Source organism: Seriola aureovittata, chromosome 5 (assembly GCF_021018895.1).
Source record: "Seriola aureovittata isolate HTS-2021-v1 ecotype China chromosome 5, ASM2101889v1, whole genome shotgun sequence".
Lineage (NCBI taxonomy): Eukaryota > Metazoa > Chordata > Actinopteri > Carangiformes > Carangidae > Seriola > Seriola aureovittata.
The window spans coordinates 2,078,838-2,094,455 of NC_079368.1; the positions used below are offsets into that span (position 1 = coordinate 2,078,838).

Consider the following 15,618-nt stretch of genomic DNA (forward strand, 5'->3'; position numbering starts at 1 on the left):
TAGTCCTGCTGTACACTCTGGCATCATCAGGTATCAGGTATTATTATATATGGCAGACTTGGCAAAGGTCCTTCAAAGACACAGAGGGAACAAATTATTTCTTCAGTTGATGTGAAAATGAGGTGTGATGAATAGTATTATCAAATGATAGTTAACATACGTTGTATGGTTGTGTACGGGTGTGTAAAGTGTACAGGTGTGTACAGGTGTGTACAGTGCACTTTATGTCGAGGTGTGTACAAGTGTGTACATGTGTGTAAATGTGTGTTAGTATATACACTGCCCCCATCCTTTCAGGGTTGGATGTTGAGCAGCAGGGTCGGTGCAGTGTGCTACCTGCAGCACCACATGTCAGTTTGGTGAGGAGACCGGTCGATTCAGGCCTGTGCTTGGGTCGCAGCCAGACTAAACATTCACAGGTTTCACCTTCCTGCAAACATCGATCGTCCTCTTCCTCCCAGTCCTGCTCATCTTTCTCCTCTCTTTCCTGACCTCATTTATCCACCTCTACATGCCTGTATACAGCAGGAAACCTAATGTACACAGCAGCAGCACTAGAACAATCCAAACAAGCAAACCTAAGAAGATTTCAGTACATTTGTCTTATAGCTCAATGCTTCCTAGTTGTGTCTTGACTAACTAGCACAGGTACTATTGTCTGAAGACAGAAGTAGTGTGACCAAATACTTCTAAGTTCCTAAACCTAAAGGAGAATTCTGTCAATTTCCACCAGTGTTTCCAGAGTAGACCCCCCTCATCTCTGCTGCAGGCTACATCAGCTGCTACTGGTATAACACACTCAGATCTCTGATCAGACGGTTTGTGGTCCTGTTGCATTATGGGTAATGTAGGCACCACTTTTGGAAAAATAAGAATCTGTGGAATAAAAAGTAACATAAGTTCTGCTGCCTCATTTTTGATATTTTTCTAAAAACTGTGCAGGAGTGTAATACTAAATCTGTGGACCGCTCCTTTAACCAAACCTGAAGCAGAGAGGAAGCAGATGTTTTGTTAGCCTGGAGGACTTGTTGCAGCCATGTGAACGAGTGCCAGTGTGCAGAGATCAATATTGTTTTGTTATCATATAGATCACATGACTATTTGTAATATTCATGTAGTGATGAACCAATAAGACATTATCTCCAGCGCTACAGTGTTTTCACCTCTTTAGCTCATCGTTGGCTCACAACTGTTTTGGTTCACATCAACCTGGTTTCAGCAGCAGCTGTTTCCAGAAAAACATCGGTAACAGCCTCCGTCCTCAACCTGCTGAGCAGCAAACAGCAGACGGACACAATCAGAGAGCAGCTGCTGAATATACTGGAGCATTTACAGCTAAAGAGCCAGATATTTCCCTCAGCAGCTGGTGCAGACGAAACACAGATCTAAAAGAGAGGGAACGCTGGACTGAGATTCATCAGGTGACACCGACACCACTTCACATGAACCATCATGTTGATCTGTGCCTGCTGGAAATGAGCAGGTGATGATGTCAGTGTTGTGTAATACAGCTTTAAGATACGTCTGAAGACTTCAGTCCCTTCTAATTATTGGCACATGACAATGACGCTGTGTAAGTGAGCGACCAATAGTTAATCTCCTTAAGAGAGAACAAGCGACCCTGCTGACTAGACAACAATAACCCCAACCCTGGAAACAGCAGATGCTAATTAAAAACACAACAATTGTGACAACAATTAAAAACTCTACGTTTAATTCATTACAGAAATCTGTGGGTTAATCTCACCTAAACCTTTAACATCACATTCACATCTGAGCCACTGTTAATGTAAACATATTAATTAGTGGAGCTTCAAGTTGCATCGTTGTGTTGAGCAAGTATAGTTGTAGTTAGCTGAAGAAACAGCTGAATTTCACTGTTGGTTAATCATCATCTAAATTCTGTGGATTTTTATGAAATAGGATTACATTAGTAGATATGAAGTGAGTACAGTAATATGACTGAGTGATAGTGGTACAGAGGGAACATGTCTGCGTCACTTAGTTATTGTTAATTAGACAGAGTGTGAGTGTTTTTGTGCAAAGGCAGAAAAGAAATGAAATGAAATCTCTGGCAGAATATGAAAGCAGTTTGTGGATCTATGTGTTGCTCGGTTATCCCTCCAGTTGCATTATGATTCCATTAAGGAAACTGGCCCCAGGATTGTTTTATGTCCTTCACTGCAGTGACACTGTAGACATTAAAGTCCATATTTATAAAGAACCTCTTATACAAATATCTCATAGCAACATCTCAACAACCTTCTCTCAATTCTCAAGTTTAATTCTTAAGCTAATCGCTGCACATGTTCTGCTTCTCCCATTCTGAGAAGATACCAGATGCAGATTAAACACTCATTAAAACTCAGCAGCTACAGAGAGATTTCAGGTCACAGTGTATCACATCCAGAATAACATCTTAAAGATTAACACAGTGTCAGTCTTCATCATATTCACATTGAAGGTATGATCACAAAATGAATGTTGAGAGATGCAAAGAATACATACATTTATATTTTCTATAAGTTAGAAGGTGTGAATGCTTGTGCTGTTATTAGTCTGAGGATGATGTGTCCAAATGGCTGGATTAGCATGGTCCTGAGTTTTTCTCTTTATAAATTATTGAGTAATTTAACCAGGAACATGCACCATGTGGCACAAATTAGACTAATCAATCATAGCTAGCTTGTATGACATGCTGTCCGACCATGTCAGGAATCAGAGGTGTTGAGTTGATTAGAACGGCTGCACTGGAAGGCGACGTGCAACCCTGTCCATCAGGGGGTTGAAGGTGTGATGTTGTGAAATATGGAGATCATGCTCTCCCTGGGAAGACATTTATAGTGCTTCCCTCAGTCATTCACAAGTTAATATGTGGGCGAAGAAAGAGCTGATGTTGTGTTAGATCTTTTTATTAACTTTATTTATAATAATTATAACACTTTATTTGAACACATACAACTTGTTTTGAGTAAACTAAAGTTAGTATTATTTTCACTATAATACAAGAGGTAACATATTGTGTTATTTATCACAGACCACTTAGTGTCAAAGTCTAGGTAGAGCATTTATTTTGAAATAAGTTATATTTGACAGTATGGCTCTGTTCTGGTACCACTGTATCTCTTCTGATGGGTCTTTGTCAGTGAGCTGGGGAATGGCATCCAGGTGACTCTGTTTAGTCTAACTATTAAGGATTGACTTCTACCTTGCATAAGATTTTTTTATAGGCCTTTATTATCAATGGTTTGCTGTTGGAGAGTACAGTTCAGACAGAGAGAACGTTCCAACATTCTGCTGTGTTTTGATGCTGCTGGTGGATTGAAACTGTACTGGATTCCATCAGCAACGAGATTGCCATGGTTTTTTCCTCTTGTCTCATTCTCATGAATTTAAGGCCTTCCTGAGCTCGAATTGAGCTCCCACCAAGTTTGTATCGTTGGCCTATCTGATGTGCTTAACCTGACCTCATGCAAATAAACCCTCACAAAGCATGAATACATGAGTCAGTATCCAATGGCTGCCTCAAAGTGTGTAGCTTTACTAAACGTACAGGTTAATGGGACTCATACATTTTGATCACACATCTTCCTCGTGACTTGGGCCAAAATAGTCCAATCCAACATTTGTAAAAGGAAGGAAGTCAGGTAGGATTCTTCAGGGCCCGTATTCACAAAACATTTTATCTTACCACTAAGAGTACTCCTAAGTCACACTAAAAGTTTTTCTAACTAAGAGTCCTAAGTCCTCCTTACAAAGCTGCTGAGACCAACTTTTATTAAGGAAACACGAAAACTCCTAAGCTAAGATTGCGACTCCATTGCTATGACCGATGGATGAGCTTGCTAGCAGGAAACACAGTGACTGGTTGATGAAAGACTGTCTGTGCCGGTGAAAACGTATGCACAACATCCGGCAGTAATAAAATAAAAATCTCTGAGAAATAAAAGAATACAAATCAAATAATAACGTATTGGGTGCTGTTTACAAAAGTAATGCATTCTCCAAAATGCATCTGCGTGATAAAGTTTGTGTCAACCTGGAAGAATTAAATTTTATTATAAAAACTAACAAGCTCATCTGTCATAGACTACCTAGCTAAACCTAACTGGCAGCCTATTAGCCACAGTCTGTTGTACCTGTTGTAATGTAGCTGTGGTGCGGCTGTGGGTTGAGGTGTGAGAAGATTTCCCCCGTCCCCCACCAGTGACATCCAGCTGGAATATGATCCTTTCAAACAGTGGCCTCGGGTCACTCTCTATTAAGATCCATGAATTGTGTTTAGGTCCTGGACACTGTACAACAATGTCTACAACTGTGCAGGCAGCATCCAATACAACCTGTGTGTTGATGGTGTGATTTTGTTCTCCTGCAGGAGCTACTTTTGGCCTTAAGATACATTGTGAATACAGGCACTGAATGCACATGGTTTCTACCCCTGTGTCCAGAGTGTTTGAGGATGTGTCTTAGAATGAGAACTGAAATGTCAGCATCTTTACAAGGGTGCTCGGTCTCATCAGGTATTGCAGATCTATTCAGCCAGCCACCTATTTTTATGATGTTTCCATTTAGTATAGGATCTACTGATGATACTACAGTTCTTACCACTCTGGGGGTTGTTTCCAGCATTGCCATTTCATCTGGGAACTTGACCTTTCTACCTGAAAGTGTCCAGTTCAGTGCTCACCTTTTGGTGACCTCTGGACTTTCCTAGGACAAAAGAAACAAGCATAACAACCCTGAATGTTAACCTGCCTTATGTATGTGAGTCATAGCCACTTTCACCAGCGTTAGCAAAGTGATGCAGTTGTGCATATTTTGGTGTTCCATAGCTCTTACAACAGGTATCATACAACGCACAACATTGAAGCTTTTAATCTTTTCTAGACTGTTTATCCATTCATACACTGATCCAATATACCCTGGTGCAAAGGTTTGTCTCACCCAGAACTCTTGAAGTTATTGCTTGGGTGGGAGAAAAGTAAGAAAGACAAGTGGATCAACTATTGAGTTCACAACAGAAAGTATACCTCTGCGGGTATGTGGCTTCTGGCTGAGATGGATGTTGAACTGGAGATTGTTCACACACCACTGCAGTCCCAGTACTCTTTCATTGGGGATGCTGTCTTTGTTGAGATCCAATGTCCTTTGCCTTTTGTTTTTGGGGGATGGAGGCTACAACTGCTCAGCTATTGAGCTTAAACCCATCTTTGTTGCATAATGCAATGAGGTCTTATGTCATCAACGTAAAAACTGTCTTGGACTGTTTCAGCTATCTGTGGTGAAAACGAGCATGCATTGTTGTCATCTGTTTAATGTAATACAAAGTTTGCACAAATTAACAATGTAGCGGTTTTCTGGGGAAGTTTGGGGGCCAGTTTCAGATGGGGTGCTCTGAATGTACAACCCAGCAGTCTACCCATTCTTAAATTAACTGTGTTCTTATCGTTTCTTTTAATTGCTTTTTTAACATCTTGTGTGTAAGTGAACTTGTCAGTGACCCAGTGATGCAGTTTGTGGGAAGTTTGAAGTTTTTCACACTTTTTTGCTCAATAACGCTGTTTTGGGGCTTTTCCTTCTGTCATGGCGAGGAGGAACATGGCGAATACGGGAGAGTCGCCCTCAGCCATGAGTTCCTTATCTCCTTACCGACATTGACAGTTATACCAGTGGGGCTGCACAGGCTGGATAAAAGGAGAAAAAAGAAGTAGAAGAGGAGGACTACGGCAGAGACTTAAAAATGTCAGGCTCAATGCCCGCCGCAGGCTGCCTTCCCTTCTTGTAATCCTGTCGTCAAAGGGCCGTCTCTTAGACACAAGACACATGAACTGGAAGCGTGGGTCAAATGGAAACCCGAAATTAAAGAAGCTTGTCTTCTCGTCCTCTCTGAAACATAGCTTAGCAGGTTGGAGGACCTAAGATAAAGTGGGTCTGGAAGCCCAGTTCGACTGGATCGGTCACTGGAAATAACCAAGAAAAGAACAACCAAGAATTACTGTAACACCATTGTGGTCAGAGAGAGAATATGCGCTCCAGGTATTGAACTACTGACTGTGTCTCTTCGCCCCTTCTATTTACCTCGTGAGTTTCAACAGCTGTTTCACACATTGGTGCATATACATCCGCGAGCCAACGCGACAGCTGCTGCTCAGCTGCCCTGGAGGCTCCTAAATTTATCCTAGGGGATTTTAATCACTGTATTCTAAACAAGACGTTGTATGAACAGTGTGTAACTTGTACCACCACTAAAAAGAACACTGTTATTGATCTTTGTTAAGGATCATTAGGCAAATCTTTCAAATCCATGCCATTGCCATCTCTGCTTCTTATTATAACAGTGATGCATGTGTACAAAACCTTCCTTCAGGCGCCTGGAAAGGTAAGAGAGGACTGTAGAAGCCTGGTCGGAAGACAGTATCTCCTCACTCCAGGCGTGCTTTGAATGTACAGATGATGATGACGATGATGATGCCAGAAAACCATTTCCAGTTCATCTTCCTCTGATGAGAGGACAGACCAGCTGTTTAGACATTTGTTTTGTTTATTATTATCCGTCCTCAGTATTCACATGTTCAGTTTCTTGCCTTTTACTTAATTGTAAATTAGCTGTTGTTGATAGATGATAGTAATAACATCTTTAAGAAAAGATTTTATAAATATTTAATTGGAATTAAGTGATGGATCAGCTCTAGCACAGTCACCACCTTCACAGCTGAAAGTATTTACCAATTTAACATCAAAATGGTGTTCAGTAGGAAAGAACTGACAATTAAGATTTTGAAGCAGTTGTCAGTGTAGTTTTTAGTTTTATTCATAACTTAGTTTTGTCATTGAAAAGGTTTTTAATAAATAAACCTTTTGTGATTAAATTGTACTGAGTATGTTTTTCCAAATTTACCATATGCCTCATGATGAATCTAACAGGTCACTTTGATGAATTAGTGTTTTCATTATTATTAAAATTGGTAAGTACATAAGACACATTAGAAAAGCACAAACTCTAACATTTATCTCTAGATCCTTCATTGTCAGTGTTCAAGGACAGCAACATTTAAACATTTCTATTATGTTTGTTGTTGGTTAAAGTCAACACAACAGTCTTGTAATTAATTACAAATTCAGGAGAAACTTCCATTAATGTGTTGTGTGATTACGATACTGTGCATGTTGCTACTGTTAAAATTCATACCAGACACGCTCCATAAAAACCATCAACAAAGCAAAGCTTCGTAAAAAACTATTTCCCATTAAAACTGCATTCATTTCAACAATTTACACAGCTGGAGAGGTGTACAAAAGAATGTAATAAATTGTATTTATTAAATGCTGCGTGCAATTTACAATCAACTGTAACTGACAAATTAAAAATAAAATACAGTTGGATGAAGGTAAAGGTGTACCTGTACTTGTACTGGTCATTACACAAGTTTACATAATAAAGAGAGGTAGATGAATCCCCAGCTCAACATCATTTTTCGAAACAACAAGTATAAATTATAGTAGAAATGTAAAAATAATACTTCATAGCTAAGTGAGGATAGTGCAACAGTCTGTTGACAGGACTGTAAGCTCTTGCAGCCAGTCCATAAGTGATGGAGGCAAGGTGCAAAAAGTCCAGGAGCTGTTACTCATCATCAGTCTTCATGTGAGACACAGTTCACATGTAACAGATTCGCAGTTTGAGGGAGAAGCTGTCCTGGAGTTTTTTCATGTTCGGCAGAACCAATTTAAATGAAATGCAAAGTTGCAAAATTTAAATGCAACGTGTGGCTTAAGCCACGGCGTACATCAGAAAGACATCATTTTCACAGTGAAGCATCAGGGACGTGTAAAGCATATTCTGACCATGTTTAGAGACGATTGGAGAAATTATAACAGAGTTACAACCATTTCCTGTTTCAAAATTCACAGCAGCGCTACAGCCACACCCTTAAATGAAAAGTAGGAGAAGGTGTTTGTAACCAAGACTGAGCCAGAATGGACTATGTATCATGAAATTTAAGCCACTCCCTGTTGGAAATTTGGCACGCCACCAAAGCCACACCGTTATATAAAAACACACAATTTTCGCAATGTAGCATCATCAAGGGCAGAAGTATTTTTTGACTAAGGTTGAGGAGTAGTACATGAAATTGTAAAGACATTATATTTCATATTGCCATTAGGTGGCACTATGAGTATTACTAAATATGAAAATGTAAATGTGATCAGACCGTGACTCTTATAAAACATACATATTTTGGGGCAGTTTGGACAATGTGTGCTTGAGTTATAGCAAGTTGATGTTTCATGGCGAAACATTGAAATTGGCAGTGTCGCCACGGGCGACAAATCAAATAATAACGTATTGGGTGCTGTTTACAAAAGTAATGCATTCTCCAAAATGCATCTGCGTGATAAAGTTTGTGTCAACCTGGAAGAATTAAATTTTATTTTAAAAACTAACAAGCTCATCTGTCATAGACTACCTAGCTAAACCTAACTGGCAGCCTATTAGCCACAGTCTGTTGTACCTGTTGTAATGTAGCTGTGGTGCGGCTGTGGGTTGAGGTGTGAGAAGATTTCCCCCGTCCCCCACCAGTGACATCCAGCTGGAATATGATCCTTTCAAACAGTGGCCTCGGGTCACTCTCTATTAAGATCCATATAAATTGTGTGTAGATCCTGGACACTGTACAACAATGTCTACAACTGTATAGATAGCATCAATTACAACCTGTGTGTGGATGGTGTGATTTTGTTTTCCTTTTTACAAACTTTTTGTGGTGGTGCAATAATTTTTACATGTGTTCCATCTATGGCACCGATCACAGCGGGTAGACTGGCAATTGCCATGAAGCTCCTTTTTCTGTGTAGTTGTTGAACATCTAAAAGAAATTGTATTAATTGTCCTATGATGTGGTCAGAGCACATTTATTGTTTGGTGAAAAGATCGGCTTTTCTCTGTTGCCAACTGGCAAAGCATTGCCAAACACTTAATTTCCATACTAATCAGGTTGTTTCGGTTGCTAGGAGATGTTGAGTCCCTTACAAACTCCACAACGATCATTATTCCCTCGTGATTGAGTCGTATCTTTTAAGTAATTCAGCATCGTGTAAGGTTTCCACAACACTGTGATGTGGAATGACAGCAGCTCTTTAAGATTCTTTGTGATTTGGTCATAGTGGGTTAGGAGTCCTCTCCACTGCTTCTAACTTCTCCCAGACTTAGATGCTGCTTTTAGCACTAATTAAGTGGCTTTGTGAATTACTCAGTCAGAAAAATTAGGAGTCCTAAAATTAGGACTGACACCCAGTATTTTTAGGAGTTTCTCCTAAATTAGTAAGTTAGGAGCTACTTTTAGCCTTAAGATGCTTTAGCCTTAAGATGCTTTGCTAAAATGTGCCCTGAACATTCTATGCAATAAACACCTCACCACTGCCGATGATAAAATCTGTCTAAAAATGACACAAAACGTAAACTGCAATTTTGTGAAAACCGTAATAGCTATCTAAATATTGTCACAAGTCTTGTGACCCGTTAAACTTTACAACCATGTTTCTACATTGAAGTATGATGCAGCAGTAGAGCGCCAAAGAGGGGTGGGTTTGGTGCTCTTCAACACGTCACCCCAATCATTCTCTATGGGAATGTTTTGGCCGTTTATCGCCATTTACGTCGCCATGGTTACTCGAATCGCTATAAAAAAAAAAAGTCATGGCACGAGACTGCCGATCGAGCCGCACGCATTGAGTATATTGTCTGGGTTTTTCTCAAAGCTGTGAATAAGTATGCAGGATAGTAATATATGAAGATTTGAATAATTATAGTGCCTCAACATTCACGCTCATAATAAAGATTTGTATCTGAAGTACACATGCATCTAAATATAAAACTGTTCCCGTGAAGGAAACAGGAAGCGCGAGTCTGCGTGATTGTCGGAGCAGCAGTGAAGCCGACAGTTGTTGTGCTGGTCGGACGGACCTCCCTCTTTCTGGCCGCTGGCTCCAGTAGGCTGTCCGCCCGCAGGAACTCAAGCGACGAGGGCGGAGATATGTTTCATTCCAGAGACTAGCCACCGCGCTAACCACCGCTGAAACCCCCTCTGGTCCGGACCTAACTGCGACGACACAGCCTGTTCCGCCGAGGACAAACAGCAGGATGCCGGTGAAAGGCGGAGGAAGACTGGCCTCTTACCCGAGCAGGAGCGACAACGTCGGAGTGAGTGTCACTGTTGTGTGTTTGACGTGAGTGACGTTACGGCTGGTAACAACTCCGCCATAGCGCCAACACGTCTCTGCTTCTGACTGCTGTCCAAGTGTTTGTTTGTGTGTGTGTGTGTGTGTGTGTGTGTGTGTGTGTGTGTGTGTGTGTGTGTGTGTGTGAGAGAGAGAGAGTGTGAGTGTGTGAGTGAGTGAGAGAGATTTAAACCTGCCTGAAATGACAGCCCAGCCAATAGTGAGCGTGTGAGTACACCTGTTGTGCCTCAAGAGAAGAAAAGCATGTTACAGGAACCAGTATCTGCTGCTGGTCCCAGTGGATTCTCACTGGATGAACTTTGACATCCGTCCAGTGTTGATGTGACCCTTCTGTGGTTCTGATCCTGACTGTGTTCTCTGAGATTAGGTCACTGAGTGTAATTAAAGTGTGTGTGTGTGTGTGTCAGAGAGAGAGAGAGAGAGAGAGCCTGTTCAGCCTAATTGTTGCTCTGTTCAGTACAGAGCTGTGTTTGAACACGGAGTAAGATTCTCTGTTTGAAGCTGAATTAGATTAAATGAAACGACTATTACATGTTTTATAAGAACATAACTTTAGTTGTGTTGCTGTGACCACAGAGGGCAATAACAACTCTGGTGGTTTGTCAAAATTGGCTGTGTGTGTAGTGTGTGTGTGTGTGTGTGTGTGTGTGTGTGTGTGTGTGTGTGTGTGTGTGTCTGGATGGTTCTGCCCAGAAGGAGAGAGATGATTTTTTTCAGATCTTTTCCGAATAATGGTCATCCTTAATGGGAAATCCTGGGGGCTGTGTGTGTGTGTGTGTGTGTGTGTGCTTGCGTGCGCGCGTGTGTGTGTGTATGTCTGTGTGTGGTCTGAATGAACCTGTGACAGGTAGAAGAGCCTCCTTTAGTCCTGGTAGGCTCTGGGATCAGTATCATGTTTTGTTTTGCAGTGTGGTCGCTCAGAGTTCTCAGACCTGCCCACACAGTCGCGAGTCACGTGTTCTCTCTGGTCTGAAACTCAGAAACATACGGTCCGAAAAAAAAAAAAAGCTGCGATTCTGGCTCTTAACCAATTGTTTGCTCTGAGCTCAGCTCTGAAAAGAACAGTCTGCAATACAAGTGCAACTGTACATCCACAAAAGTTTCAAAATAAAGGTTCGGCCCTTCCAAACTCAAGTCATATCACCATTTACAAACCTGGACACCAAACTAAGACAGCAGGAGAACAGTGACACGTCAAACTGTTGATACAGTGCTGCAGCTGTGAAGAAGGAAAACTCAAACATAAAATAAAGTTTGCAGACATTTGAAAATTGTTTTCAGCCTAATGAAACATACACACACAAGCCTCCAAACTGTAGATTAAATCTTACAAAATCTTTTTTATTAGATTTCAAACTTTCAAATCTTTGTTTTCAGACATATTCATCCCACAGCAGTCTATCGCTCCGTCTTGTATTGAGGCTGGTTTTCATTGTGAATACATAGATACAGCTTGTGTCAACTGTAAGTCGTCTTCATTTCTTCTTAGACTGTTGAAACATCACAAAGGTCAAAATGTTTTCTAAAGCTAATCCTCTGTTGTATGAGAATCACAGATAAAGCAGGGAGGTGGTACAAGGGTCTATACTGAAAGAGTTTGATGAGTGCCAGCTGATGTGTAATCGCTGAGAGCAGAACAACACTCACTCAACAACACCGGGTATAAACCTAGCGTATGGCAGGACTGTGTATGTGTGTGTGCAGGGTGTGATTTGTGACCCTGGTACCAGCACATTAGTCCAGGGCAGGATTTCTTCCTGGTCCGACCACAGCCCTGGTGCCTATCTGAGGAACATACAGCAGATGAAAACTGTTGTGGATCTGTGAAATACCCCCTGATGATGTCAGAGAAACTGTTCACGCCAAAACATTTTGAAGACGTTGTTGTCAGTCAGTCAGTCAGTCAGTCACTCACTCACTCACTCACTCACTCACTCATGGGGTTTTGTGGAGGTAGCATTGGCCCGAGGCCGGTCCAGCCACAGAGTAAAGGACTGGAAGCCGTGAAGAAGCCAGGAGTTGTGTAAGAGCTGAAGATGTTTATTAAATACAGCGTGAGCTCTGGAGGTTGTTGAAGTGTGTGATCTTTAAAGTGTCAGTTGTATTTAAACACTCACAGAATCAGAAATGTCGGATGAAGTGTTAGAGCGGACAACAGTTTAGGTGTCAGTGAAAGAGTGCAAAGGTGAAAGCAGTTTAATGGTCAGTTGGTTTCTGTGATTTCAGTCGGTTGTCAGTGTTTTCTCTGCTGATCTGAGTAAATAGAGGAACGAAGTGAACGCTGAGTGAGTTCTTCTCATGTAGATCAACAGACGGTCAACAGTGGTGCACGCTGAACCCACAGCACTTGTTGTGAGTCTGTTTTCCTGAGCCATGTCTGATGTAGTCAGTGCACATTGTTCATTCATACTGAATCTAACACCTTCATGTATAATGGAACATGAAATCAGTGACAGCTGAGTCCTCTCCCTTCTAACAGAGAGTGTATCATCACATACTCTTCACTGGATCATCGTCATCATCACTCTCTCAAAGATCAGTGGTTCTGAAGTATCAATTCTCCCATGATTCAGTGGGGTCTGTTCATCGGCTCCATTCTGTCCTCTGACAGTAGCAGAGAGCCCGAGTGACCTATTCACAGTAACACAGCTGCTGACAGTGAACAGAGCTCTCACACACTGGAACATATCAAATCTAAACGCCTGGCACAGACACACACTGATGCACCACGCTCAGCTGTCAGATTATTAGGAACACCTGGCTAAAACTAATACATGCAGTTTAATACAAGTCCTGCATGAGGGTTATAATGTTACGTTTCATGTCAGGACCAGCAGCGTCTGACCAGTTAAAGCTAAATCAGTTAGAACGACACAGAAGTGATATCTGTCCTTACAGAACAGTGTTCTGATCTGATGCCTGTGGCCTATTCGGCTCTGCTTACCTAACTGTAAAAGTCGCAGCAAAGTGTTGATTCAACTTTACGTTGAGTTTGGATAAAAAAGTGGTTTGTTAGGCTTGGAAAGCTGAGTAATGTTGACAGGTGTTTCTATTATTTTGTTCTTTGAAGTTTAGCTCAGTTTGGGGAAATATGGCGTTAATCTGAATTATCATAAGGAACCACTTTAATGATTTGACAAAAGATATAATTTCAGAGTCAGCACAATAAAACTTTTAAAATGTTTATAACACACAAATGAACTTGAAGAAAGAATAAACTTAACAGGCAACATGAATCAGACACATAAAGTAAGTTACAGAAAACAAAGGCAATGACTTAATAATTAAAGACATTTACACAATACTGATAAAGACTGACTCAACAACAACACAAGCACTAACTACACATACAGTGATGTTACAGTGAATGAATCGCTGACTAAGTTTGAAAGGGGAAATATGCAGCAGGTGAATAAACCAAAGTTAAATAAATGGTGGTAAATGTACAATCAGGTGTGGATGGAGGAGCTGACTGTGAATTCACCTGCTGATAAAGACGGTGTGCTGCCTGTGTGTCTGTGGAACAGCTGATTCAGCATGGTGGTGTCGGAGCAGTGCAGGTGAAGATCCTGATGAAGATGAGATTAGCATAGAAGCATTCCTGTGTCTAATGTCTTTTTCTGCTCCAGCGGCTTCACACTGTGGGTTTATTGTGTTTAAACAGTTAACCTGAACTGATGGTACATGTGCCCCTGTAGATTCTTATTTCTTGACCTGACCTGTTTCTCTACTTGCGCATGTGTTATTCTTGGCTACAATAGTTGGCTCAGTTGGCGTCACGTGCACCACGGCAGCTGTGACCAGGAAAAGTGATTTTCTGGAAATTCTTTGGTAAAAAAGATAACGTGCGGCTCAAGATGCTTGTGTTTCCAGTCGGATATGGACGTCTCGTATTTTCTTTTTCACGGTAAAAATATATAATTTGCGAGTAATCGAGTACTCATTCATAAGGTAATGAGAGTACTCGAATATTGAAATAATATGAAATATAAAGGCCCTAAGTTTCAATAGAGTGGTTGCACGTTGAGCTGTTGATTTTGACTGGAAAACAACGTGTGTCCAGTAGCATTGAGACAGTGACAGTAGCTGAGGTTATGATGGGTCACTTCCACAGTTCATTCTTTCTCTGTATTCCTGCTGTTATGAAACTGGACTCGACACTGAAAACATCTCAGGTTAGAACATGAATGCTGTGATTGTTTGCATTCTGATGTCACCTGTACCATCCTTGTTGGTCGTTGTGTGGACTGGGTCAGTTTTCATGTAATGCTCTTCTTCCCCACACTGTACGTCACCAATGATCCTCATGTTTAATGTGAAATCATGAAGGACCTGCTGTTTCCTGGAAGTTGGTGGAGGTCAGTGATTTTGGGACTCAGGTCTGTCTCCTGTGTGGTTCTGTATTCATTCTGTCATCATGTTCAGTTTTGTTAAGTAACCTAGTGTTGTACATTTAGCCAGGTGTCTGTGTTTTTCTGTCTATAACTGTGATTTCATGTGGAAGCAGGAGGCTGAGTCTAACCCTGTTAGACCAATACAGTTATAGTCCCGAGGTTCCCAGTTTGTTACCTAAATGGTGCCTGAGTTTCCAGGAGGACTGACTGAGGACTGTGCTGGTTTGAATACACTCCTTTAAGTTGTAAGATATTCAGATATTCCCTGACCAGTGAGAACCACAGGGGCTCAGATAGCTGCTGGGAGTGGCTGACTGATAAAATTCCTGCTTTCTCCTTTATATCTCCCTCCCTGTGTGTGTTTACTGGTACTGCCCTCCGGCTGGGGAATAGGTTCAGAGGCCAAGGGCGCGGTGCACTGCTGAAACCCAAGCTAACTTCAGCGAAGACCACATTTAGTGCAGCTCTAGTGTCTCCCTGGTCTGTGCATGTGTGCAGGACTTGAAACTGCATTCAAAGCCTGTTATCGTAAGAATATAAAATAAGCATGTTGAACACATGAAGTCAGACTGAACGGAGAGACACAGCCAGTGGTGGGGTGTTAACACCACAGAGGAGGTCAGGGGTTAGTTCACGGAAACATCTTTAAGGCTGTTGCAGCTGTTTATTTTTCACTTTTGATGGAACTAAGTTTCCCCCTGCATCCAGTCTGTATGCTGAACCAGACGGTTCAGACTGGCAACTGGAAAGAATCCAATTTGGGTTCAGATTTGTTCCAGGTTTAATTTGACTAGGCACTGGATTACGTAATATGGATATGAATATATATGAAAATGGTGGCAAAGTTTAAATGTTGTTTTTAAAGCATGTCCGCAGAAACATGGTCCTTCCCTCTGAAAGCTGCAGCTGACTTGATGAGTCTTTTCTGGGACAGTGCTGGTATTCAGTATCTCTGCCCACTCATGCAACTTAATGACAGGTCACT

At 41.4% G+C, this 15,618-nt stretch overlaps 1 protein-coding gene across 3 annotated transcripts in view; it reads left to right on the forward strand.

Annotated features, from left to right (window-relative positions):
• The window catches only part of LOC130169174 (tight junction protein ZO-2-like), a 121,762-nt gene that overhangs the window by 35,260 nt on the left and 70,884 nt on the right, over positions 1-15,618 (forward strand). Inside the window, exon 1 of one of the 3 annotated variants that reach the window (XM_056375662.1) lies at positions 9,927-10,201. The exons of the other annotated variants lie outside the window; for them this stretch is intronic. Coding sequence (XP_056231637.1) covers positions 10,142-10,201 — 60 coding nt within the window. The 5' untranslated portion in view covers positions 9,927-10,141. Of the gene's footprint in view, positions 1-9,926; positions 10,202-15,618 lie in introns of those variants that run through there. 3 annotated transcript variants of the gene reach the window in all.